The sequence below is a fragment of the Primulina eburnea genome, chromosome 18 (genome assembly GCF_022965805.1).
Source record: "Primulina eburnea isolate SZY01 chromosome 18, ASM2296580v1, whole genome shotgun sequence".
Classification (NCBI taxonomy): domain Eukaryota; kingdom Viridiplantae; phylum Streptophyta; class Magnoliopsida; order Lamiales; family Gesneriaceae; genus Primulina; species Primulina eburnea.
The window spans coordinates 7,297,291-7,324,153 of NC_133118.1; the positions used below are offsets into that span (position 1 = coordinate 7,297,291).

The 26,863-nt window shown below is 39.3% G+C and overlaps 1 protein-coding gene across 1 annotated transcript in view; it reads right to left on the minus strand.

Moving 5' to 3' along the window:
* Nucleotides 1-2,744: 2,744 nt before the first annotated feature.
* Nucleotides 2,745-26,863, minus strand: part of LOC140820072 (chitin elicitor receptor kinase 1-like) — a 29,154-nt gene continuing 5,035 nt past the window's right edge. Inside the window, exons 2-11 of the mRNA XM_073180383.1 lie at nucleotides 26,275-26,310; nucleotides 25,890-26,030; nucleotides 11,705-11,901; nucleotides 6,018-6,107; nucleotides 4,362-4,455; nucleotides 4,127-4,278; nucleotides 3,959-4,053; nucleotides 3,395-3,533; nucleotides 3,205-3,300; nucleotides 2,745-3,116 (exon numbers count right to left, since the gene is read on the minus strand). Coding sequence (XP_073036484.1) covers nucleotides 2,952-3,116; nucleotides 3,205-3,300; nucleotides 3,395-3,533; nucleotides 3,959-4,053; nucleotides 4,127-4,278; nucleotides 4,362-4,455; nucleotides 6,018-6,107; nucleotides 11,705-11,901; nucleotides 25,890-26,030; nucleotides 26,275-26,310 — 1,205 coding nt within the window. The 3' untranslated portion in view covers nucleotides 2,745-2,951. The remainder of the gene's footprint in view (nucleotides 3,117-3,204; nucleotides 3,301-3,394; nucleotides 3,534-3,958; nucleotides 4,054-4,126; nucleotides 4,279-4,361; nucleotides 4,456-6,017; nucleotides 6,108-11,704; nucleotides 11,902-25,889; nucleotides 26,031-26,274; nucleotides 26,311-26,863) is intronic.

Here is a 26,863-nt window from a genome sequence, read left to right on the forward strand (position 1 = left end):
ACGTAGTAAAACTTACGTCCAGTTGTAGCCTACGTTGATAGGAACTCGGTACTGAAGTCGGATTTAAAATCAGACGGACGGATTGATCGTAAATCGAATTCTGGAATCAAAAATCAAAGTTTTCCCTCTATTTTCGTTTTTCCTTTTCTGAGGAAAAGTTTGTATGTTTATATATATATATATATATATATATATATATATATATATATATATATATATATATATATATATATATATATATATATATATATCCTCGCATGCATCCAACAAATGTCCAATTTTCCTTCTGCATGGCTCGCGCTCGGGAGGTGATAAATTACCGCTCGAGCGCGAGTACCTCTGTCCAAGTACTCAGCTTGTCACGCACTGGCGCTCGGGCGGTCAAAAACTACCGCCCGGGCGCCACACCTTCTATCCAAGATGTGTTTCTATTGAACATTGGCGCTCGGGCGGTCATTTCTTACCGCTCGGGCGCCACTAGTTATGTCCAAAGATTGCACCCGTCATATTTAATCTTATTTCATGTCCCGATTAATCCTCTCATAATCATATCACATTATAACTCAATAATTCTAGATTATTAGGATTAAATTTCCGGGCATTACAGCAAAGGCACGCCATACATCTCCTTTCCCCATCTATCAAATCGTAGTATTATTTTTAATTATGTTTGCATGAAAACATGTGTTCATATTAATACTTTTGGATTTATGGCATGCACAAGGGGTAAACTCATGTTTCTATGATTTTAATTCATGTTTTATTATGTAAAGAGGCTGCCATGATCTTAGGGATGAACAAGTGATGTTTTTACATGAGTGAAGGTCCTAAAACACACACCCTAACCACCAAAGTCGAAGGAAAACAAGGAGAAAATTACAAGCTATTCAAACCGATGACAGTTTCTGTCATGGGGTTTGGGGCGATCGAGTTGCATGGTACAAGGGGTTGGAGAGTCACGGCTTGGGGCCAGGGCTCGGTCAGGGGATGGTTTAGTCTGGGAAGGGTTCCTAACTACATGAGGGTTCGAGTCTAGAGGGCTGGGAGGAGTCCTAACCCACTAGGACTCCTACCCGAGAATTCGCGCCCCATGCGCGCAGGTGTGCAGCAGCTCGCCTGGAGTCATGGGCTGGTTTAAGGGGCTTAGCATGGGCTAGGTAGAGGTTAAGGATCCTAGGTGAGTGCAAGGTGCGTGGGTTTGGGGCTAGAGTCGTCGGCTAGGTTCCTGAATTCACCAATTAAGAGTCCAAGCACTTTAGGCCTCTCGGCCGTTGCATAGGTTGGTAAGGAGGATCACGTTTTTGGGTTTTGGGATGGCTTCTAAGTGATCTAAGGGTCCAGTAGGGTACTCTAGCATGTTGGTCAGGTTAATGATCCACTTTGTTCGGGGGTGACTTAAGAAAATCGAAAAATGGCTCCGGGTCGAAGTTTATGTGTCATAATAGGGCTTCTAAACTAATAAATTGAAAAACGGCTCACAAGAGTCGAGTCATGGTTCAAAAGAGCTAAAATAATATATAAAAAAAACTAAATTTTGAATTTAGGAATTTTATATTAAAGTTTGGGATTTTTCGGGATTAAAACATCGTCAAAACAATTAATTGAAGATAAATGAAAATGGTCTAATATTTAAGCTAAATAAAATTATGGGAAAATTAATTTAGGCTTAAATAATTATTTGGGACATGTTAGAGTCAATGAATTTAAGAAAAATTCAAAATCGGGGAATTTTACGTCTAGGGATAAAACGATCTTTTCACACCCAAAATTAGTAAACGTCATGACAGTGCTCTAAATGCTGTTTTTATGCTATTATGATTATTTTTAAAGGTTTATGAAATTTTACATGTTGAATTATGATTTTAAATGTCCATGGATGTTTATGATTTAAAGTTGACATTTAAAATACATGTTGCATGCTTGGTTTCAAAGAAAAAATGATATTCTTGCATGATTTTATAAAGTGATGAAAACATGAAAACATTGATGAAAGTGAGGTAATTGTGACTATGAGGATATGATGATATGATTGAGGATAGGCCAAGGCTCAGTTGACGATCTTGTGTCGCTGATGTATTCGCCGCCCAGTACTATGGTTTCATCTAGATTGATCCATCGATTTTTTGAGGATTGAGGAAAGTCACAATTAACGATCTGAATTCAATAAAAGAAATGATAATGTTTATGATCATGAAAAGACTTTATGTCATGTTATGTTGAGGAAATGAAAAAGGTTAGTTTATGTTGCATATAATGAAAATGTTATTTTTACGTAAAACGTATTTTCACTGTTGCATGTGGTTTTATACGTATACTTGTTATCAAGATTATGGTGTGTTGAGTCTTTAGACTCATTAGATGTGATGGATACAGGTGAGGTGGAGGGAGGTCTTGACACTTGATTTGGCTGGACTGAAGGTACACACAACCCGAGCACCAGTGCTTCTTCTATTTCCGCACTTATGATTCATGACTTACGATTTTACGTTAAAAGATTTTTAAGACCATTTATTTATGCTTTAGAGTGGTTTTTGAAAGGACAATACATTTCACGTATTTTGCTTTTTAGGCATAGTAAAACATATAACTATTTCCTTTGGATTTTTATACTAGTTGGTTGATGTTTATTTTTAAAATGGGCAAAATATGTTATAAAAATATTGCAATGGGTTCGGCCATCATGGTATGAAAAAAAATAAAATTTTCTAGTACTTTTAATGCAATAAAAAGGACAGACGTTTCAAATACAGAAAGAAAAACATTCACTAGCTGAAATAAAAATCTCCAGAAAATTTAATATTGTAGCCATTTTTACCAAATCTCAATTATAGAGAGGCTCTTTCTTCCCCATTCACATCAAACAACGCTACACTTCAAATGTACGTAACTATACATTCAGTAACACAGCATCTGATAGTTGGATTCGTCTCGAAGACATGGCACTTCTGTTCCTATCTTCCAGACATTAAATTTAACAAACCTTGGTTTCCATAGAAAGAGCCCACGTCCCAATCTTCTGTTGACGACGAGAGAGTCATAAGCGCAACCACGATAGATCTCATGGTTGGTCGAATTTGAGGAGTTTCGTGTGTACAAGCTCTTGCAAGCTCGGCCAACTACAACAACATACAAATTTGGGGTGATTTTACTAAATTACCTCGAATAAGAAATCATGTGATCGGTAGCTTTAAAGAGTAATGAAACCTTGACAACTGATTCGAGGGGATAATCTGCAAGCGTGGGGTCAACCAGTGTTTGGAGGTTTTTGCTCCGGTTTGGATTATTAAAATCTTCTTCAAACTGCGTACATCGGTTGAACCCATCAATAAGTAGCAGACACATTCAATAATGGGATATTGCATCTAAATCATCCAAGAAACTCACTGGAACTTACCAATGCAACAAGGCCCTTTGAGTCTGCAGCAGAACCAGTGGACTTTACAATTGCATCTTTTGCAGAAATTAACTCATAAAGGACGACACCAAAAGCATAGACATCAACTTTTGGAGAAACATCACCATATTGAGCATATCTACAAGCAGAATCAAAAATCAAAACGAGTCTCCTTTGTCGGGCAACCATCATGTCCCAGTGAAGCTGAATAATTCACATAAATTTTTATTTTACATTAACAACCCAACAAGATAATTGTCAATCATTCTCCTTCAAAATCGAAGAGCTTCTGTGACCTTTAAGGTCTCCGTCTTTTTCAAAAAATTTGCGAGTGATTATCTAAATTACTAGCTTTTTTTCACCTTTTCACTAGGAATACCATGGGTTCATTCAGTTAACTAAATTACAGTTTAATTAAAGATAATACAAATGTTGATCTTCGCTCAGGTTGACATAAGGGCAAAACTTAGACAACAGACGGTTCAACTTCATCAGCTATATCAAGATCCCTGCAACAAAAGTTAAGGCCGATCATTGAACATGAAGATGTGTTTGAGGACTTACTCTGGTGGCATATACCCAAATGTGCCCACAAGACGGCCTGTTGGCAATGAAGTACTTCCCACTTCAGTTAGTTTTGTTAATCCAAAATCTGCAACCTGCATGGCAGTTTATGTAACTAAAGTATGACACAAATTGTTTTGAACAATAAGATAAAGGTTGTGCTGCAACCTTTGCGCGGAAGTTCTTGTCTATTAAAATATTTGCCGGTTTAATATCACGATGGATGTAGACTGGGACAGTGTGTTCATGAATATATTCAAGACCTCTTGCTGAATCCAGAGCGATCTGCAGTCTAGTTGACCATGTCAGTGGTTCCCTGCCTGGAAAAACACGTGATAAATCTAGTGCCTTTTATGAACGCCAAATTGTGTATCCCATTAATACATTTGAAAACACATCTCACCTGAGCCACGAAGATGCTGACTTAAGTTTCCATTCTCAATGTATTCATATACAAGAAACAGAGAGCCCTCCACGCAATATCCTATTAACCGCACCTGTGTCAAAACAAGAATTAAGAATAACTAGCAAGATCATTCTCGCAATCCACCACCAGAGCAGAACTGATCTATAATCTCAGAATGCATGAAAAACTACTATTGTCTAGCAAATTATTAAATGATTCTGTTTAGATTCTCCAAATGTTTAAATAAAAAATACAGAAAGAGGAAATCAGATTGAATGTAAGCATTTTGCACATACAGAAGAATATACAAATTAATATTAACTCATAAAGGTTTTATTATTATTTGGTTTGCACATTTTTTACATCAAAGAGTACAAATAGCATTACATTATTTATCATGGGAATGGGAGTCAATAGAAGAACGAACTTTCCCACTTTTCCACAATAATTGTGGCTATGCCTCATTTTTGATTATTTATGGTGGTATAAAAAACATTTGTCGCATACATAAATGATAAGATAAATTGCTTATTATTGAACATGTATATAGATCATATTTAGCATGTACGTCAACATTTATGCGGATAAAAGAGATTCATAAAAATCAGCGAGATTCTAAAGATAGATGTCTTATGCCGTACAATGCACAATGCATGCACGTGTTTCATAAATCCCCAACCCAACACAAGGTGGGTTGCGGTTAGGGCTTAGGCGGGTCGGACCGCAAAAATAAAAATAAATAAAGAAAAATACAAAATCACTATAATTAATTAAAATTTTCATTTCATAAATAAATATTTATAAAAAATATCAATAAAATTTCTAATTATTGATTTCATATGTCTACATTTTATACAAAGTATAATACAAAAAAATTCATAACTTTCAATAAAAAAATTACATATATCATCATAAATCCATAATGTAAAAAAATATATATATTTATTTTCCTTCGTGGCCCGCCTAGGCATGCGACCTGCACGGATTTGGCCCATCTAGGCCCGTCAATTGAAAAAATTTCAAACCAACACACTTACATTGTGTGGCGGGGTGGACCGCCAGATGAGCCCAACCCCGATTGACGTCTCTAATTCCAATTGGAATTCACAGTTTTTTGTGAATCAGAAATTTGACTCGTAAGTACAAGGTATTATTGTGAACTCAAAGTCTCAAACCACAGTTTTTTTTAGAAAACTAAAATTTCATTAACTAAAACATAAAATTGCATAAGAAAAAGATCGATTCTTACAAGGAGAATGACTCCTAGAGCAGAAAATATTTTAACAGAATAAATCCCTTCTCCCTAGCAAAGCAAACAGAAACCGTAACAAAATGCACACACATCCCCATTTTTATTCTTAACACAGAAAATAACTACCCCACCCCATTTTTATTCTTACACATTATATTTTAGATAATTCCTATTTGGATCCAACCAATTATTACCTATTAACCGAAACCCACTATTACCCATAAACGCTCACAACAATATCCACATTTCATAACTACAAAACCAGACTTCATGAAGACATGGCATTACTAAGATGAGTTGACTTCAACGGGATCATGTATTCAAAATGATGCAGCAAATAGATGATGAAAACCATCATCCATAAATGAAAATCTCACGTATTGAAGAATATAGTGAAATACCAGGTTGAGGTGGTGAACATGCGTCAAAACCTTTAATTCAGCAAGAAATTCTCTACTGGCTTGCATATCCATTTTCTTTATTGCAGCTTTCTGCATGGAAATTTTTCATATAAGAACAAATATGATATAAAAAACCAGACATCAAATAATCCCTCAACTAGCGGTGGATAACGGATGAATGAGCCATATGGTATTGGACCTAGAATGGAACACAAATGGATAAGATCGAATACATAGGACCAAATGCGCCAGATCACAACTCCTAGCAAACTATTAACCTAAAATCCTCAATGTTGAAGATTCGATAAGTTCTATAAGAATCAGATAAGATCATATTGGATAAGTTGTTTTATGCTTAAATCTTTTATCCTTTGGTTGTAATTTAAATATTTGGGTAGATTAGGTTGTTAGCATTAGATTTTCTGCATTCTATAAGTATAGCAATGTATTCAGATTTTATTTGAAGTGAAATAAGAGATTCTCACCTCCACATTCTCTTCATAAATCTCACATGGTATCAAAGCTAGAGGCCGATCAATGACAAATACGGGACAAAATACGGGATGGCCTCCACTTCTGAATCCACGACTCCGACACCCACTCCACAACTCGTGAGCGACGCATAGGCCCTCTCAATCACCTGCCATAAACTTAATGGCAAGAATTTCTTGCTTGGTCACAGTCCGTATTCATCTACATATGCGGCCGAGGGAGAGAAGACTTCCTCACGGGTTTCGCAACACGCCCCGAATCCACCGATCCAAACTACAAGACGTGGAAAGCTGAAAACAACAGGTCATGGCGTGGTTAATCAATTCAATGATCCCTGAGATTGGGGAGAATTTCCTTCTTTATCCTTCTGCCTCAGAGATTTGGGACGCTGCCCGTGAATCCTACTCCTGCAGCGACAATACGGCTGAGCTCTTTGCAATTGAATCAGCTGTACACGATCTCCGAAAAGAAGACTCCACAGTAACCGAGTATTTATGTGCTCTTACTCGCAATTGGCAAATCATCGACTTGACCGAGACACATGATTGGCTGTTCAGATCAGTTATCGAAAACAAACGAGTCTTCAAGTTCCTCATGGGCCTCAATAATAACTTCGATGACGTCCGAGGCAAAATCCTTAGCACAAAGCCACTGCCTAACCCCCGCGCATCTTTCTCAGTGGTACGCTAGAAGGAAAGTCGACACAAAGTGATGCTGGGCTCATCACTACAATCATCTGATAGCTCTGCCCTTGTCGTTCAACGGCAAAATAACTCATCACCTACTGATGTTACGGCCCACCAAGGATTTCATCACGGACAGCCTCCAAACAACACAAAATATAAAATGATTCTGGGACGTCCTTGGTGTAAATTCTGCAACAAATCAACTCACAATATCGACAGTTGCTGGAAGATACATGGGAAACCAGTGGATTGGAAACCAGCCAGAGAACATCGCGCACACAACGTTATCTCGGAGCAGCCCTCATCTACAGCAGCGCCTTTCACCAAGGAACAATAGGATGTTCTCCAGAAGTTTTTTTCCCAACATACAACCCCTTCCCCATCTCCTGTCATCGGAACAAGTAGCACAACTATTCCAGGTGATATTCCCATTACTCTTATTTCACACACCGATTTATTGAGTTACTGGATAGAAGATTCTGGTGCATCAAACCATATGTCCAGCCAATTGCAAATGTTCACATCATACAACCCCTTACGGGTATCTCAATTAGTTCAAGTAGCATATGGTTCTTGTACAAGAGTACTTGGTTCGGGTTCAATTTGGTTATCCCCAGAATTATTCTTACATAACGTATTATTTGTTCCCGCACTTCATTGTAATATGTTGTCCGTCAGTGCCTCGAATAAGAACTTGCATTGCTTTGCAATTGTTTCGATTGACTCGTGTGTTTCTCAGGACCAGGAATCGGGGAGGATGATTGGCAATGCTGAGTGTTGTGCAGGTCTCTACCTATTAAAGATGAAGTCGCCCTTAGAGTCCCTATCTTCCAATGCCTCTGGCCATCATACTTTTGCAATCCAATCCTTTAGAGATGAGAATTTTTGTTATGGCACTATCGTCTAGGTCATCCAAATTTTTTGTATCTCGAGAAACTATTTCCATCACTAGTGAATAACAACACTTCTCATTTAGCTCATTGTGATGTTTGCCAATTTTCAAAACATACTCGCACATCGTTCAAACCACAAACATATACACCATCAAAACCTTTTTCACTAATACACAGCGATATTTGGGGTCCTTCTCGTGTCAAAAACATTACGGGTACTCGATTGTTCTTATTATTTGTTGACAATCATACTCGTCTGTCTTGGGTTTTTCTCATGAAAGACAAAAGTGAGACGTCTACAATTTTTAAAACATTCTCCGCTATGATACATACACAAGTCTCAACTGATATCCAAATTTTACGAACTGATCGGGCTCGGGACTTCTTTAACACAGTTCTTGGAGACTTCCTAACTACTCGGGGAATAATTCATCAAAGCTCCTGCGTTGATACACCTCAACAAAATGGTGTCGCAGAATGGAAAAATTGTCATCTCCATGAGGTGGCTCGTTCTTAATTGTTCACACATAATGTTCCTCATCATTTCTGAGGTGAGGCTGTCCTCACAGCCACGTATCTCATAAATCGAATGCCTTCTAGAGTCCTTAAGTTCCAAACACCTATTCAATCTCTCCTCAGCATCTATACTAACTCAAACTTACTGCACAATATTCCATTGCGTGTCTTTGGGTGTGCATCGTTTGTGCATATTCATTCCCAACATAGAAGCAAACTTGACCCGCGTTCAGTTAAATGCATCTTCCTGGGGTATTCATCCAATCAAAAGGGGTACAAGTGTTATTCCTTGACCACAAAAGAAATCTACAATACCGTGGATGTCACCTTCAAAGAGTCTGAATCATTCTTTCCATCTATCTTCCTTAGCTCAGGGGGAGTAGGTGATTAATGACCTTCAGAATCTGGATTCTATACACCCACCTCAAATACATCTTGATGATCTAGACCCAATAAACACCATCCCACCAAATCATACCCAAATTCTTCCTTTTGATCATGTTTATACACGTAGGAAGTCTCCTCAAGGCCAAACACACAATCAGCAAACCAAGAGCACTCTCTCAATCCCAGATCCTCTGGAAAACAATCAAGGTACGTCAATCTCCAACTCACATGATATTGATAATAGACCAATTGCATTAATAAAAGGAATCAGATAGTGCACCCAACATCCTATAAGTAATTTTGTCTTTCTTGATATATTGTCTCTTGCATATCGAGCTTTTATTGTGAATTTAGACCAAGTACAAGTCCCATCAAACATCACCGAAGCCCTGGAACATCCACAATGGAGGACGGCGGCTTTTGACAAAATACATGCTCTTGATATGAATAACACTTGGTAGATCACAGAACTTCCTCCTAGAAAACGAACTGTTGGTTGCAAGTGGATTTTCACAATCAAACATAAGGCTGATGATTGAACGATATAAAGCAAGATTAGTAGCAAAGGGGTTTACTCAGACAAATGGGATTGATTATCAAGAGACATTTGCACCTGTCGCCATGCTAAATACGGTTCGTGTACTCCTATCTATTGCTGCAAATCTAGACTGGTCCCTATATCAACTTGATGTCAAAAATGCCTTCTTAAATGGGGATCTAGAAGAGGAGATATACATGTGTATTCCACCTGGATTCGAATCCAAGACAACGGCCAATAAAGTCTATTGGCTAAAGAAATCTCTTTATGGTTTAAAGCAGTCTCCCAGAACTTGGTTCCACAAGTTCACGAAAGTATTGAAAGAAAGTGGATACACACAGTGCCAATCAGATCACACTATGTTTGTCAAGCATTCCAAGCCAGACAGGATTTCTATTATCATCGTATATGTTGACGACATTATAATTACTGGGAACCATGAAGAAAACATCACTCAAGTCAAGCAACTACTCTCAAAAGAATTCGAGATGAAGGATCTAGGGCAGTTGAAATATTTCTTGGGAATGGAAGTGGCCAGATCAAAGCATGTAATTTTTATTTCTCAGAAAAACTATGTCCTTGACCTTTTGAAAGAGACTGGGATGTTGGGATGCAAGCCTGTTGATACTCCTATGGATCCAAATATAAAACTTGGAATGAATGAGGAAAGTTCAATGATCGACAAAGGACTATACCGGAGATTAGTGGGCAAACTGATATACCTATCTCACACAAGACCTGACATTGGATTTGTTGTAAGTGTTGTTAGCCAATTCATGAACAATCCAACTGAAGAACATATGGATGTCGTTTTTCGTATATTGAAGTACCTCAAAGAATCTCCTGGAAAGGGACTATGCCTCCAGAAGACAGCTCTAAGAAACATACAAGTATACATTGACGCTGATTGGGCAGGATCTTCCATTGACAGACGATCCACATCTGGGTATTGCTCATTCGTATGGGGTAACCTTGTAACATGACGGAGCAAGAAACAACATGTGGTAGCAAGAAGCAGTGCAGAAGCCGAATTTCGTTCCTTGGCCAATGGTACATGCAAAGGGATATAGACACAAAGGTTATTGGCATAACTGAAAATAGAGGGGTAACAAGTAGTAGAACTGAAGTGTGACAACCAAGCGGCGATAAGTATTGCCAAGAATCCAGTCCATCATGATCGAACTAAGCACATTGAAGTCGATCGTCATTTCATAAGTGAAAAACTCGAGAAAAGGACTTCGAAAATCTGTTACGACCCTACCCACACACAAGTTGCAGACATTCTAACTAAGGCCTTATACCGACCAATCTTTGAAAACTTGGCATCCAAGTTGGGCATGATCAACATATACAACCCAACTTGAGGCGGAGTGTTGAAGATCCGATAAGAATTCTATAAGAATCTGATAAGATTATATCGGATAAGTTGTTTTATGCTTAAATCTTTTATCCTTTGGTTGTAATTTAAATATTTGGATAGATTAGGTTGTTAGCCTTAGGTTTTCTGCATTCTATAAGTATAGCAAAAGTATTCAGATTTTTTTTGAAGTGTAATAAGAGATTCTCACCTCCACATTCTCTTCATAAATCTCACACTCAACAATCTGTTGAAGGGGTCCTATGTCAACACTCCAAACATGTATCTTGTTATTTCTACATTCTGACCAAAACACCCTGATACCAAAACAATAATATTAGTTTGCTGACCCAACAACTGTATGAAAGTCTAAAACCAAAATCCTTGATATCTAGGTTCAATTCATTTGATTATAACTGTATAGTTCAAACTAGACTCTCCCTGCATCATGGCTCCCTAATTGGTCACTTCACTCAATCCTATCTTATTTATCTCCAGGCTTTGATCTTGATTAATGATCGAGATTGGGGTCATATCAGATAGTTTAAGAAATGCAAAAATTTCAAATTGATAGTTACTATTATTAGTTTCCACTTTGGTCCCAGTTGAATCTGTATTGAATTCAAGAATTTAAGAATCCACTGTGATCCAAGTTGCACCCCTTCTACCACCAGTGCTTTTTACTTATGCAATAGGACAGACTTTCAAAGAACCAACAAATTACACAATTTGCATAGAAATTGAAACTTCAGTACATTCAGACCTTGGCTTGCAATGCTATAACCATTCTCTACAGCACAAATAGAATAACTACTTACCTCACCTCGGAGCTCGGCATAGTAGACAGAACCAAAACCCCCTTCACCAATCTTATTAGCAATGTCAAAGTCACTAGTTGCGCTTGCAAGTTCTTCATATGAGAACTCAACAGATTTGTCAACAGTAACGCCGGTAAGCCCATGAGAGGTGCCATCCCGGTTAACAGGAGAATCGGACGCATGGATAAATGTGCCTCCTGGAGTCATTGAGAAATGGAAGAAAATGAGATTATCAAATAGTGTAAGGACACCAATTACTTATATGAACTCGCATATAACAAAAAGTAGATAAAAAAAACAAAAATTGTTTTTGAATGCTTCTGCTGCAATTGCAGTATCAAATATTTTCCTCATTAGAATGAAGAATATAAAACAATAATCCCTTATCATGAATGCCCAGGATCCATTGTTTAGAAAGCAATCATTGAAGCTATCGTATGAGTTGTAAAATACAGCATTAGCAATACTTGCATGTTTAAACTGAAGCTTAGCATCGAATAGAGAGCTTTCATCAGCAATATGTTCACACTTCACAGTGCCTTATCTTTGGTTTTAATGAATTCTAAGTTTTCTACCATCACAGATTTTGAGACGATATGTCCTTCCTCACTGTAAATGAAGCATTAATCTGCCGACTCCAGACAGAAATCTTAAATCAACTATCCCTGGATTTCAGTTCTTCTAATTTTAAGTTCTTTAAGTTCACTCTTTGAAATGTAAGGCGAGCAACTACACTCACATGACACTGGTCGATGCTACACATCGACTGAGGCTTCCCCATCTCAATGGCAAGACATAAAAAGCAACAAACTAAATCTGTTCTTGATCTTCATAACACGTTATTTCAGCAAGAACTTACTCCGTATGTCTTCGCTCAGATTGCTCGTAAAGGAGTTACAAGTTCTCTTACCATACATAACTGTTTTAAGCAATCTCACCCAGAAATATAGATGTACTTTTCAGGGAGATATGGAAGGAGGAGAACCCTGATTTTCGAGGCAAATCACACAAACAAAAAACCTCGAGAATTTTAGCTCAAGCTTGTCAAACTCTGAGCTCAACAATTGGACTTGAAATTTCAGCTCAAGATGTGGAAAATACAACATAATGGAGCTCAAGGCGTCGCAAAACCGCGCGGGCCAAAATGTTGCCGATCGGAGAAGAAAAACCCTAGCTCATGAACTCAAGATTTTAGCTCAAAGAAGCTCATTGATTTAAAGTAGTCAAAAAGGGAGGAACTAGAAGTTGGACATAATTAAGATGTAAGGAATGACCCTCGAGTGCACCAAGGTGACCCTTGGTTGTGGATAAACTTTGACCTCTTTGAGGCTACTTGAACCATCGTTCTTGGTCACTTGGAGGGCCACAATATCGGCTGAATGGAGGGGATTTCAGCAGCCATTTTCAGCCTATAAATACCACCCCACATGCTGAAGAAAGGCACAAAAGAATTCTCCCAAACCAACTCCAAGTTTCGGCCATATCAAGGAAGAGAAGGAAGGCAAGTCGGGGCCATCGCGTTCAACATCCAGGCACGTCCAAGTGCTGCTAAACCGACTCAAGGTGTTGTCCAAAAATCTCAAAATTTTTTGTCCAAAAGCTCAACCAAATGTCGTCCAAGGCTTGTACGAAATACGGTTCGTGTCAGTCAAGTTTCGTCCGAGTTCAAGCGAATTTCGAGTCACCCATCGAGCAACATTAAGTGGGCTTATATATGTTTTAAAATCTTATGTATGAGTTAAAATTCGATCATATACTGTATTTTGCTTTGAATTGCTTGCTTCGCATTTGCATCTTTTGCCAAGTTCTATTCCGATTCGATTTGTTCCGTCTGTTTCATTTGATCCATTCGATCAGTCTGTTTCGTCCCAATGGGATAAGTTTGTTTGATATGATTCGAATGATGGCGCATCGGAAAAGCCTGTGAGGGAAAATACCCCAGAAGGACCCCGGATGCCCCATTTACAGGAAAAGCCCCAGAGGGAGCACAAGATCAAGGATAGCCCATGGTCATTCTTATAAGAATCTGTGTTCAGTATGTGATTCTGATTTGAGGATAGCCCATGGTCATTCTTATAAGAATCAGTGTTCAGTATGTGATTCTGATTTGATAAGATTTTATTCTGTTAACATTATCTTCTATTTGATATTATTTGGACGTCTGATATAAGTTTTGAACTCTGTCTGTTCCATTTTTGTCTCTCCTTTAAAAAATGATCACTTGAAAGATATGTATATGTATAACTTGTTATTATCGTATTCGATCGGCCCCCACTTGCTGAGTGTTTCTCAAAACGCTCACCCCCATATGTTGTATGGAACTTTATCGAGGGTTGGGGTCATAATGTTAAGTTTTACTTCAAGGAAAATAACCTGATTAGTTTCCATTTTGCAACAGAAAAGGACAGAGACGGAGTTTTGAACGGGGGCCATACATGATTAAGGGACGTCAACTATACTTGAAGAAAATGCCAAGTTGCTTCCTGTTTTTGAAGGAAGATATGATATTTGTACCAACTTGGGTACAAATATTTGAGGAATGTACCGTTGAACCTACTGCCCAGAACCTGGTACCTACAGCCCAACAGTGAACCTACTGCCCCTAAAGTCGCGGGTAATGTGACACCATTGGGGAATGTAGAGCATGTAGGGGAAAATTCAGACTATGGACAGGAAATTATATATGAAGACGCTGAAGTCGACAGTGAGGAATGAGGATATTTTTTTTTTGATAGGAAACTAACTTTATTATATTAGAAATTAAAAATAAAGTACAGGCGGATGAGTAATCCGCAAGCAACGTTACGAAAGATAAACGCTAAGACAAGAATGCCAGTAAAAAAACAATAAATGGCAGGAATGCAATAAAAACAACTTGAATAGTATCTCGAGTTCAGCGGAGAAAGAATATGTCCTTGATGACCTCCACTCTAAGTTACCGATTAAGGATGGGGAGTCGAGATTTTTGAAGAAAAAATCTGTCGAGGTGCGGCTACCAACCTACTGGAACATAAGAGGCTTTAACAAGCCAAGCTATAGTCAAATATCATAACTTGGACATTCTTTGTCTTTTGGAGACTATACTGGATGTGGATGCCATGAATAAAGCTTTGAGTCTCCGGTTTCCAGGTATGATGGCTTTGAATAACTCTGTATTTAATGATAAAATAAGAATTTGCTATTGTGGAATGCGGATGTGGTGAATATTTCATTAGTGGATATGAATATCAAGTGATGTACGTGAAGGTTGTTTGTTTAAGAATGTTCTTTTCTTTTTTGGCCACTTTTGTGTATGGTTTGCCTTCTAATGCTACCTAAAACCAATGTGGAATTCTCTAAAATATTTTGGGAAGACTACTACTGAACCTTGGATTGTACTCGGGGATTTTAATATTTACTTCACTCTAGAGGATAAAAAAAGAGGGGCTTGCTATTAAAAATTTTGAAACTGTGGATTTTGAGGAATGTGTAGCAAAGTTGGAATTGGTGGATCTACAGAGTGCAGGATGTTTCTATACATGGATGAATTCAACTTGTGTGTTCCAAGTTAGACAAGGAGATGGTGAACAATGCATGGCTCTTATATAATCCTAATGTGTTTGCTGAATTTATTGTTCCGGGTGTATTTCTGATCACTCACGTTATATTGTTGCCCTGGATAATGTGGAAATGGGGAGAGGTAAGAGCTTCAAATTTTTTAATATGTGGACCCTTTATAATAAATTTGAGGATGTAGTGAGAAACAATTGGGGTACGAATAAGGTGGGGACTGCGCAATATCTCTTGAAACAAAAGATTAGTGGACTTAAAAACCCCTAAAAAGTTTTAATTCACGTCGTTTTAGTCATATATCAAGTAGGACGAAAATGGCTGAGGAGGACCTGGAGAATGTTCAAAGATGTGCCTTGTCTGGAGGTATTTCAAATAGGGACATTAAATGTTCACGGGAGAGACTGTTTTTTGCTCCGAAAGCAAAATGTAATTTTCTGAAGCTTGGAGATAGATGTTGAAATTTTTTTCTTGATCTCATTAAGAGGACTAATAGGAAAAATATGATTTCGCGATTAAAAAAAATGGATGGTAACACATCTAACCGAGATGAGACTGCTGAAGAATTTGTTCGCTGCTATAAGCAACTCTTAGGCACAGAGGTAAACAGAACACAAATGATTGTCAGAGATAATATTATAGGGGCGGTGGTACCACAACATAAAAGGGGTAGGCTAACTTCTGAAATTACTGTTGAGGAGATCAAGAATGCGCTTTTTGACATCGATCTTGTTCCTAAATCTTTACACGCCTCTTCAATCAATGATTACCGCCCCATTTCTTGTTGCAATGTGCTCTACAAAATCATTTCCAAGGTATTGACTAATAGATTGTGCAGGATCATGGGGAATATTATAGTGGATGAGGCTCAAACGGCATATATCAAGGATCGCTCAATTGTGGATAACATCCATGTGATGACCCGAATTCTTATTTTGAATGAAGTATTAATTAAGACATAATTAATGAGTTGTTAATTAAGTATTATTAAGGATTGATAATTCGGGATCAAGTTGTTGGTATCCACCGAATTTTAAATGGATAACCCGACCTACTTCGGATTACATTATCTCGAGAAATCCAACTAGACCAATGAAATTCCCACACGTGGCAGATAAGATTGTTTCGGATTTTGTGAAATAGTCCAGATTCAGCCTATAAATGGAAGCCGATTCTTTTGTTTCCTTCACCGCATTCTTCAGAGAGGGTTCTAGTTATACCATAGTTTCTAGTCAGTTCCGAGGGCACTTTGGTGTCGGGAAGTTTCGGAGCTAGTGTCGACTCGAGGAGGGTCGGTGTACTGAGATCGAGACATCATCAGCGGGCTGACGACGGACGCAGGTATAATCCTAAATCCTTAGATAGTGATTTAAGGATCATTAGGGAGAACTTGTAGCATGTTTGTTCTGGTTTGTTAGTGATTTCTTTATGTTGGTATTGTCTAGGTTCAGAGCTTTCTGTCAGATTGTTTTAGTGAGGTACGTGATGTACTGACTGAGATATCCAAGCGTAGTATACACACTTATATGCTGCATATTTATCTGTTGCATGATACATGTTTTACTGCTTTGGCATATTATGCATGACATATCATGTTGAGCCTGATATCTTTTGAAATATACCTCGTTTGTTGGGGCCGCTCAGCCCTATTCTGTATTGTGGACGATGGGGCATCGAGAGCTACAGTGTCCGACGGGACCCGCGGGCTCTGATGACCTGGACATTGCAGGTCCACGTCTTGATGATGAGTGTGGGAGCCAAAACATGCCTAGGGCAGATCAGAGACTACACACTCAGGCGCCTCTAGACTGAGCATGAGATTCTTGACTTGATCCCTGATATCCGAGCATATTGCATTTTGCATGCATCATATCAGTTTGTATACTCGTACATTCTCGTATTGGGCGATTGTCGCTCACGTCCTTGTTTTCATCTTGGGCACCCCATTCCACGGGGCAGGTCTTAGGTTGGACGGTTCGGACGACCAGGGCAGTGGCTAGAGCAGTTGGGTTTCGGTGGTGATCCAGTGGAGGTTTTCTGTGGTTTATAGTTTTCTCGTTCAGAATCATGTATTTGTTATGGTTGTATTAACGTTTAAGACTGTTGTTATTGTTTTGTTTTCGTTTGGGTTGTAAGATGATTAAGTATTTGGTTTCCGCTGTTTAATTGTTGGTATTAAGTTTAATGTTGCATGTTTATTAGTCTGTTTAGTAGTGGCTCGGGTAAGGGCGCTACATTTGGTGGTATCAGAGCATGCAAAGATTTTTGGGACATTAGTAATTCTGTTTTGAGGATTTAGAAGTTGATTTTAGTTTTCTTTCAGATGTCAGGAGATGGAAGCAGTCACGGTAGTGTGGGACATGGCCGTTATGGCGACGATGAGGCTGGCCGAGAACATCGTCGTAGAGATCGTGACGGAAGGCGTCACCGAGATCATGATGAAAGGAGACGTAGGAACCGTGTCAACATTATGGATTTCATGAAGATTGGACCTCCACCGTTGACCGGAGACGAGAATGCTGATGTTGCTGAAGCTTGGGTTGATATCATGGAGCAGTGTTTTCGAGTGTTGCACTATGACGAGGATGAGAAGATGGAGGTAGCTGATTTCATGATCCAAGGAAAAGCTCGGAAATGGTGGAAACCTGTTTCTGCCATTCTAGTTCAGCAGCATGGGCGGATTCGTTGGGAACATTTCCGTCAGGCCTTCATCAATCATCACTTTCCGCCAGCTCTTCGTCAGGCGAAGGAGATGGAACTGTTGACCATTAAGCAAGGAGATTCGAACATTGAGGATTATCAGAAGCGTTTTACGGATCTGTTGCCGTACGCTCCTCACATCAGTGAGAATTCTGCAGCAAAATATTCTCACTTTTTGAATGGTTTGAACCAGGAGATTTTTGATCGGGTTTCTGTCTGTGATGATCCTACTTCGTACGAAGGATTAGTGAATCGTTGTCGTCAAGCCGAGATCAGTATTGCTAGGAGGAAGGCTATGCAAGCTAGCAAAAGTTCTAGTTCGTTAGGACCAAGGGGTCAGTCTTTCAAGAAGTCTGTATCTTCTTCTTCCGGTTCTGGAGGGGTGCACAGCTTTGGCAGGAAAAAGATGCAATGTGGCCACTGCGGAGGCAATCACCCGACGGAGAATTGTCGAAGAGCAACAGGTGCATGTTTCAATTGTGGTGGTTTTGGTCACATGAAGAGGGATTGACCTAATTTGGAGAATCAGAGTGGAGGCGGAGGTTCTATGACAGGGTCTTATAGTGGAAAACAGTCTGAGGCCACTGTTCAACAGAAAGGTTTTCCTGCTCAAGGTTCTCGTCGTGGAGGAATATCGCAAGGATCTCAGCAACGCCCACGAGTTCAGGGGCAAGTGTTTGCCTTAAACCAAGAGCAAGCTGAGGAGCATAACGAGAGAGTCATTGCAGGTAATTTTCTTTTATGTGGTATTCCTGCATATGTATTGATTGACACTGGGGCATCGCATTCATTCATAGCATCAACGTTTGTTAAGAAGCATAAACTACCCTACGTGTCATTAGATGTTTTGTTGTCGGTGTCTACACCGATGGGACAAGAGATTTTAGCTAAGCGACTTGTAGTAGACTGTTTGCTAGAGTTTGAGGGAAATTACTTGTCTGCCAATTTGATGATATTGGCTATGGAAGATTTCGATTGTATTATGGGAATCGACCTATTGACTAAGTATAGAGCGACGGTAGATTGTTATCAACGTCTCGTTCAGTTTCGTCCAGAAGGAGACGAGAATTGGTTCTTCTTTGGTGAGGGAGCTCGACCTCCAATGCCAGTAGTGTCTGCTGTAAAGGCACAACGGGCTTTAGTAAAAGGAGGAGAAGGATACCTCATTTATGCTGTTGACGTATCAAAGGATGTAATCGACGTGAAGAACATTCCAGTTGTCGATGAATTTCCTGATGTTTTCCCCGATGAAATTCCTGGATTTCCTCCAGAGAGGGAAGTGGAAGCGGAGATAGAGTTGGTACCAGGAACCGCACCTATCTCCAGAGCGCCTTATAGATTGGCACCAACAGAGATGAAAGAGTTGAAACAACAGTTACAAGATCTTCTTGACAAAGGGTACATCAGACCCAGTGTGTCTCCTTGGGGAGCACCAGTGTTGTTCGTTAAAAAGAAGGATGGGTCTATGCGGCTTTGCATAGATTATCGGCAGTTGAACCGAGTAACAGTCAAGAATAAATATCCGTTACCACGGATTGATGATTTGTTTGATCAACTGCAAGGGACTTCAGTGTACTCGAAGATCGATTTACGGTCTGGATATCATCAACTTCGAGTTCATCAACGTGACATCCCTAAGACTGCATTTCGAACAAGGTATGGGCATTACGAGTTTCAAGTGATGTCATTTGGTTTGACGAATGCTCCAGCAGTATTTATGGATTTGATGAACCGAGTATTCCAGGAGTATCTTGACAAGTTTGTCAATGTCTTTATTGATGACATATTGGTATACTCTCGTAGCCTTGAAGAGCATGCACAACATTTAAGGATTGTGTTGCTAACCTTAAGGAATCACCAACTGTATGCTAAGTTGAACAAGTGCGAGTTTTGGCTCGACAGAGTTGTCTTCTTGGGACATGTTATATCCAAAGATGGGATATCAGTGGATCCTAGCAAGATCGAAGCAATGTTGAGTTGGGCACGACCGGAATCAGCTCAAGAGATAAGAAGTTTTCTAGGTTTGGCAGGATATTACCGGAGATTCATCTCAGGATTTTCTCAGATTGCCAAACCATTGACTCAACTGACCTGTAAGAATGTGCAGTTCGAATGGACTCATGATTGTGAAAATAGTTTCAATGAACTGCGTCAACGTTTGACAACTGCACCAGTTTTAGCTCTGCCATCTGGATCAGGAGGGTACATTGTGTACACTGACGCATCACTTCAAGGACTTGGGTGCGTTTTAACCCAGAATGGTCATGTGATTGCATATGCATCCAGGCAGTTGAAGAAGCATGAAGAGAATTATCCAGTTCATGATCTGGAATTGGCAGCGATTGTGTTTGCTTTGAAGATTTGGCGACATTATCTCTACGGAGAGAGATTTGAGATTTTTACGGATCACAAGAGTTTGAAGTATATCTTCACTCAAGCAGAGTTGAATATGCATCAAAGAAGATGGATGGATTTGTTAAAGGATTATGATTGCGAAATCAAGTATCATCCAGGATCAACAAATCTTACAGCTGATGCTCTTAGTCGCAAGGTGAGATTATCGGCACTTCAGACAAGTTTCATATCAAGTGTAATCCAAGATTGTTGTTCTCTGGGATTTCACTTCCGTCATAAGAAAGGAATGAAACACATTCGAGTAACGAGCATTTTATCTGAACCGATGTTGTATGCCAAAATCAGAGAAGCTCAGTTTTCTGATCCAAAGGTGGAAAAGTTAGCAAGGTTAGCTAACGGAGACAACACATCTGGCTTTGCGTTCCAAACAGATGGAACCTTGTGTCTGTCAGGAAGAATCGTAGTTCCAGAAGATTCTAAATTGAGAGACGAGATTTTATCTCAAGCTCATAGGAGTAAGTTGAGTATCCACCCTGGAAGCATGAAAATGTATAAGGATTTGAAGACCAAGTTTTGGTGGAAAGGTATGAAGAGAATGTTTACCAGTTTGTAGCCAAGTGTTTGGTTTGTCAGCAAGTGAAAGCTGAACATCGACGACCAGGAAGATTACTTCAGAATCTTCCTATTCCTTGGAAGTGGGAGCATGTAACGATGGATTTTGTCACCCACTTGCCGCTGTCTTCTAAGAATTGTGATGCAATTTGGGTTGTTGTGGACCGACTGACTAAGTCAGCACATTTTATTCCGTATAGTCGGGAATATAGTTTCGATCGCATGGCAAGACTATACATCCAAGATATTCTTAAATATCATGGTGTGCCAACAAGTATAGTCAGTGATAGAGATCCACGCTTTACCTCAAGGTACTGGGGAAGTTTTCAAAAAGCGTTGGGAACGACATTGAGTCTGAGTACTGCCTATCATCCAGAGACCGATGGTCAGTCTGAGAGGACTATTCAGACACTCGAGGACATGTTGCGTGCTTGTGCTTTGGATTTTGGACCAGCATGGCATGATCATCTGCCGCTTGTTGAGTTTGCATATAACAATAGCTACCACAGTAGCATTGGTATGGCTCCGTTCGAAGCATTGTATGGTAGACGTTGTCGTACTCCATTGTTTTGCGACGAAGTAGGAGAACGACAAGTGCAAGGACCTGAATTAGTGCAGCAAGCAATTGACGTAGTGGAATTGATCAAGAAGAGGATTAAAACTGCACAAGATCGTCAATCGAGTTATGCGAATACCAAACGTAGACCTCTACAGTTTCAGTCAGGGGAAAAAGTTTTCCTTAAAGTTTCACCGTTCCGCAGGGTGATGAGATTTGGACTCAGGGGAAATTAGCCCCAAGATTCATCGGACCTTTTGAGATCTTGGAATGTGTTGGGAATTTGGCGTATCGATTGGCTTTACCGCCGTATTTGTCCAGCATTCATAATGTCTTTCATGTATCGTTGCTACGACGGTATGTAGCAGATGAGTCGCACGTTCTTAGTCCGACAGATGTTCAACTTGAAGAAGACTTGACTTATGTCGAGCAGCCGCTTTTAATTCTGGGTAGGAAAGAGAAAAAGCTCAGAAACAAGACCATTCCACTTGTTCTAGTGCAATGGCAACGCCGAGGTACTGCAGAAGCGACTTGGGAGTTAGAGAGTCGTATGCGCTCAGAGTATCCTCATTTGTTTTGAGTTGTATTTTATTCAGTTGTACTGTACTTCAGTTTTGATTTCGAGGACGAAATCTTTGTAAGGAGGGGAGGATGTGATGACCCGAATTCTTATTTTGAATGAAGTATTAATTAAGACATAATTAATGAGTTGTTAATTAAGTATTATTAAGGATTGATAATTCGGGATCAAGTTGTTGGTATCCACCGAATTTTAAATGGATAACCCGACCTACTTCGGATTACATTATCTCGAGAAATCCAACTAGACCAATGAGATTCCGACACGTGGCAGATAAGATTGTTTCGGATTTTGTGAACTAGTCCAGATTCAGCCTATAAATGGAAGCCGATTCTTTTGTTTCCTTCACCGCATTCTTCAGAGAGGGTTCTAGTTATACCATAGTTTCTAGTCAGTTCCGAGGGCACTTTGGTGTCGGGAAGTTTCGGAGCTAGTGTCGACTCGAGGAGGGTCGGTGTACTGAGATCGAGACATCATCAGCGGGCTGACGACGGACGCAGGTATAATCCTAAATCCTTAGATAGTGATTTAAGGATCATTAGGGAGAACTTGTAGCATGTTTGTTCTGGTTTGTTAGTGATTTCTTTATGTTGGTATTGTCTAGGTTCAGAGCTTTCTGTCAGATTGTTTTAGTGAGGTACGTGATGTACTGACTGAGATATCCAAGCGTAGTATACACACTTATATGCTGCATATTTATCTGTTGCATGATACATGTTTTACTGCTTTGGCATATTATGCATGACATATCATGTTGAGCCTGATATCTTTTGAGATATACCTCGTTTGTTGGGGCCGCTCAGCCCTATTCTGTATTGTGGACGATGGGGCATCGAGAGCTACAGTGTCCGACGGGACCCGCGGGCTCTGATGACCTGGACATTGCAGGTCCACGTCTTGATGATGAGTGTGGGAGCCAAAACATGCCTAGGGCAGATCAGAGACTACACACTCAGGCGCCTCTAGACTGAGCATGAGATTCTTGACTTGATCCCTGATATCCGAGCATATTGCATTTTGCATGCATCATATCAGTTTGTATACTCGTACATTCTCGTATTGGGCGATTGTCGCTCACGTCCTTGTTTTCATCTTGGGCACCCCATTCCACGGGGCAGGTCTTAGGTTGGACGGTTCGGACGACCAGGGCAGTGGCTAGAGCAGTTGGGTTTCGGTGGTGATCCAGTGGAGGTTTTCTGTGGTTTATAGTTTTCTCGTTCAGAATCATGTATTTGTTATGGTTGTATTAACGTTTAAGACTGTTGTTATTGTTTTGTTTTCGTTTGGGTTGTAAGATGATTAAGTATTTGGTTTCTGCTGTTTAATTGTTGGTATTAAGTTTAATGTTGCATGTTTATTAGTCTGTTTAGTAGTGGCTCGGGTAAGGACGCTACAATCCATCTAGCACAAGAACTTTTTCGAAAGTATTATGAGAAAAATACCTCAGCTAGATGCATAATGAAAGTGGACTTACAAAAGGTATATGACACTATACATTGAGATTTTTTACGAGACAGTCCTGGAATTTCCTAATACTTTCTTTCTTTGGATAATGGAATGTGTTACTACGACATCTTTTTCTATCTCGTCTTTAAAGGACAACGTGGATTGAGACAAGGAGACCCGCTATCGCCATATTTGTTTGCTATATGCCTAGAAATGCTTTCGAGATCCTATAAATTGGCGTCTACCTCCCTTGACTTCAATTTCCACCCCAAGTACGAGTCATTGGGGATTACTCATTTAGCGTATACGGATGATCTTCTTCTTCTATCAAGAGGTGATGTTGGGAGTGGGGATTTTGAGGCAATGTCTCTCGCAATTTGGTAACATGGCTGGGCTAGGTGCCAATGCGCTGAAATCTAATGCGTTTTTGGCCGGACTGACAGATGGAGAAAAACAGGAGATTCTGAGGTTAACTGGATTTCAACTTGGAAGTTTTCCATTTAGATGCTGAGGTATTCCTTTGGCTTCGGTTAAGCTTAATATACCTGATTATATAGTCCTTTAATCGATAAAATCTCGGTGAAAATCATTGCTTGGCCTAGAGACTCACTGTCCTATGCGGGAAGATTATAGTTGATTAGATAGGTTCTTCAAGGTGTAGAGTGCTGGCTATCGATCTTACCAACCCCGGAAGGGGTTGGTTATATCGAAGATATATGGGTTATGCAGTAGTTTTTACTGGTCGTCAAAGCACTCATCTGTCTCTTGAACAGAAATATGTAGACCTACTAAAGGGGGCGGAATGGGTCTCAGAGATCTTAAGGCTTGGAATAAATCACTGTTATCAAAAGTGATATGGAACATTCATGAAAAAAAGGACTCCTTCTGGATAAAGTGGATTAATCATTTCTACTTTGCGGAGTTCTGGGGTTGGATACCGGAAAGAGTGGATTCCCCATTACTTAAAAGCCTTGACATTATTCAGGATGAAATGAGAAATAGGATGGAATCAGAAGACGGTGTGGTGGAAAATTTGAGAGATTGGTTTGATTGTAACAGTAATAAGTTGAACAAAATGTATCATTGGTTCTCTCCTAATCCAATGATATGACCGTGGAAACCACTAATCTGGAAACCGGGCATCCTCCCAAAACATAGGTTGGCTTTTTGGTTGTTCACGCATGGAAAATTCCTCACTAAGGATCGCCAACCCTATGCAATTGACAAGTTATGTGGCCTTTGTAATTGTGATAATGAATCTTTCCAACATCTGTTTATCTTGTGTCATAAGACAAAGGAATAAGGAATTATGGAAGAAGGTGAGAGATTGGTTGGAGTTGAAGAAAACAATGGGGTCAGCACAAGCATTGCTCCGAGCATTCAGAAGTTTTATCGTGGCTCATCTGAAATTGCAAAATTTCATATATCAGCCATGTCTGTGACCAATTATCACATCTGCAACATGAGGAATAGACAGTTGTTCGATGGGGAAGACAGATTTGGATGATACTTTGAGGAAGATTCAGATTTTAATGGATAGAACTCATATTATGGACTGATGTGTGGCCTTTTCCATTGATCTAGCTGGAGACCTGGGGTATGCCCCACGTATATGTAACTGGAGATCCAGTGTATGCCCTTGTACTTGTATGCTCATGGGTTTGCCACCGTTTTTGTGTTATTAGACTGGTGCATAATGTTTAACACACTACTAGGACAGTAGGACGTTTGGACAGAGATTCAATCGCTGGGTCATATGCTCTGCTCAGGGCAGTGCATGCTGACCCAGCGCACCGGCTGTGCTTCATACAACTCACGCAAAACTAGGGATATGTTGATTTCTCCTTGGTATACTCAGTGTAATCGTACTGAACTATATTTACCCTTTAATGGAATTTTTTTCATTAAAAAAAATAACTAAGATCTCTTATAAACAATTCAAAATTCCTCCCAAAACCAGTGTAGGACGGAGGACATTGATGCCCTCACAGTTAGACATGTGACGTCCTCTTAATGAGCTTCTTTCTCATTACGCCCATGATACATAGCTTTAATAGAATATTTGTGATGTCCAGGGTCTCGAAGAACCATGTAACAGAAGGAGTTGTCTTTAGGAAAAACTGGTTCAAACCAAATATCCCAAAATGCTTCCCTTCACCCCTTCATAGATAAACTCACCAAAAGGGAAAGCAACTGTTCTTAGTCATTTCTATTATGCTCATTAACTGCATATGATATCCAGTTTCCAGAGACACGTATCAGATATTTTTAACTAAAAGTGGTGTATGAAACATTCATTTTGTTAACGAATATCAAGTAGATGTAACAACCGATTTGCAGTAAAGAATCAACAACCCAAGATAACCAGCTTTAAATGAATGGCTGACCTTCAGATACCCCTGAGACCAATCGAATCCTGGTTGCATTCTTTTTTCTCTGATATCCAATATACAAACATCCAGAAAATAACAAAACACCGACTACTCCTGCAACAGATATCCCAGCTATGATTCGACCTGATAATCCTGGTAACAAGGTATAGAAAAATATCAGCAGAATACAAGGCTTTCCATTGCCCTCTGTAGTCTTACTTGTTAGTGGAAAAACAAATGGAACAATTTTGGAAACCCATATGAAGAGAAAGCCGAGCCACCTTTTCTGCAAAAAGATAAAACATAAAATAAAAAATTGGTGCATTAAAATTCGCAATACGTCCAGTTACAGTAATTAATAAAATAATTTGCAGTTATAAAATAAAAGCCAAGGCATGCAACCTGCTATTTAGAGGAGGATAGCTCCCATTCTGATCTGCAGAGAATAAGTAATCATAGTTAAGGCAACAGCAAAAGCAGTTGATCACATGATAAGAATCACTACAGAAAGCTTTCGAATTCATTGAGAACACATTTGAGGGCTTTAAATAAGTCTCAAACTTCAACGAAGTGGAGCATTAGATGGTGACAAAAAGAAGGAAACTATAACTGCTGACATTTCGCTTAAAGCTCTAGCAAAAAGATAGATGACACATTTCAAGATATTAGATACTTTGAGGAGGTAAAATGAAATGTCCACTACTTTTAACTTTAAGATCCTATTTTTTTTTGTAAAATTCGAAACTTGCAAATTAAAATACTCAACATTTTCAAAATCCAAAATTTAATTTAACATTTAAAATCTCAAGTGCATCAAATTCTTAAATCGTCAATTAACAAAAATCATACGTCAACCATTAACATGATCAAAACTAAATTTCAAAATAAAGCATAAAAATTTCTAATTAAATCATTAAAAAATCTTTAAAACTTTGACTATCAAGCTAATGTGGAACATAATGTTCCCCGGGAGTGTACTGCCGGATTCG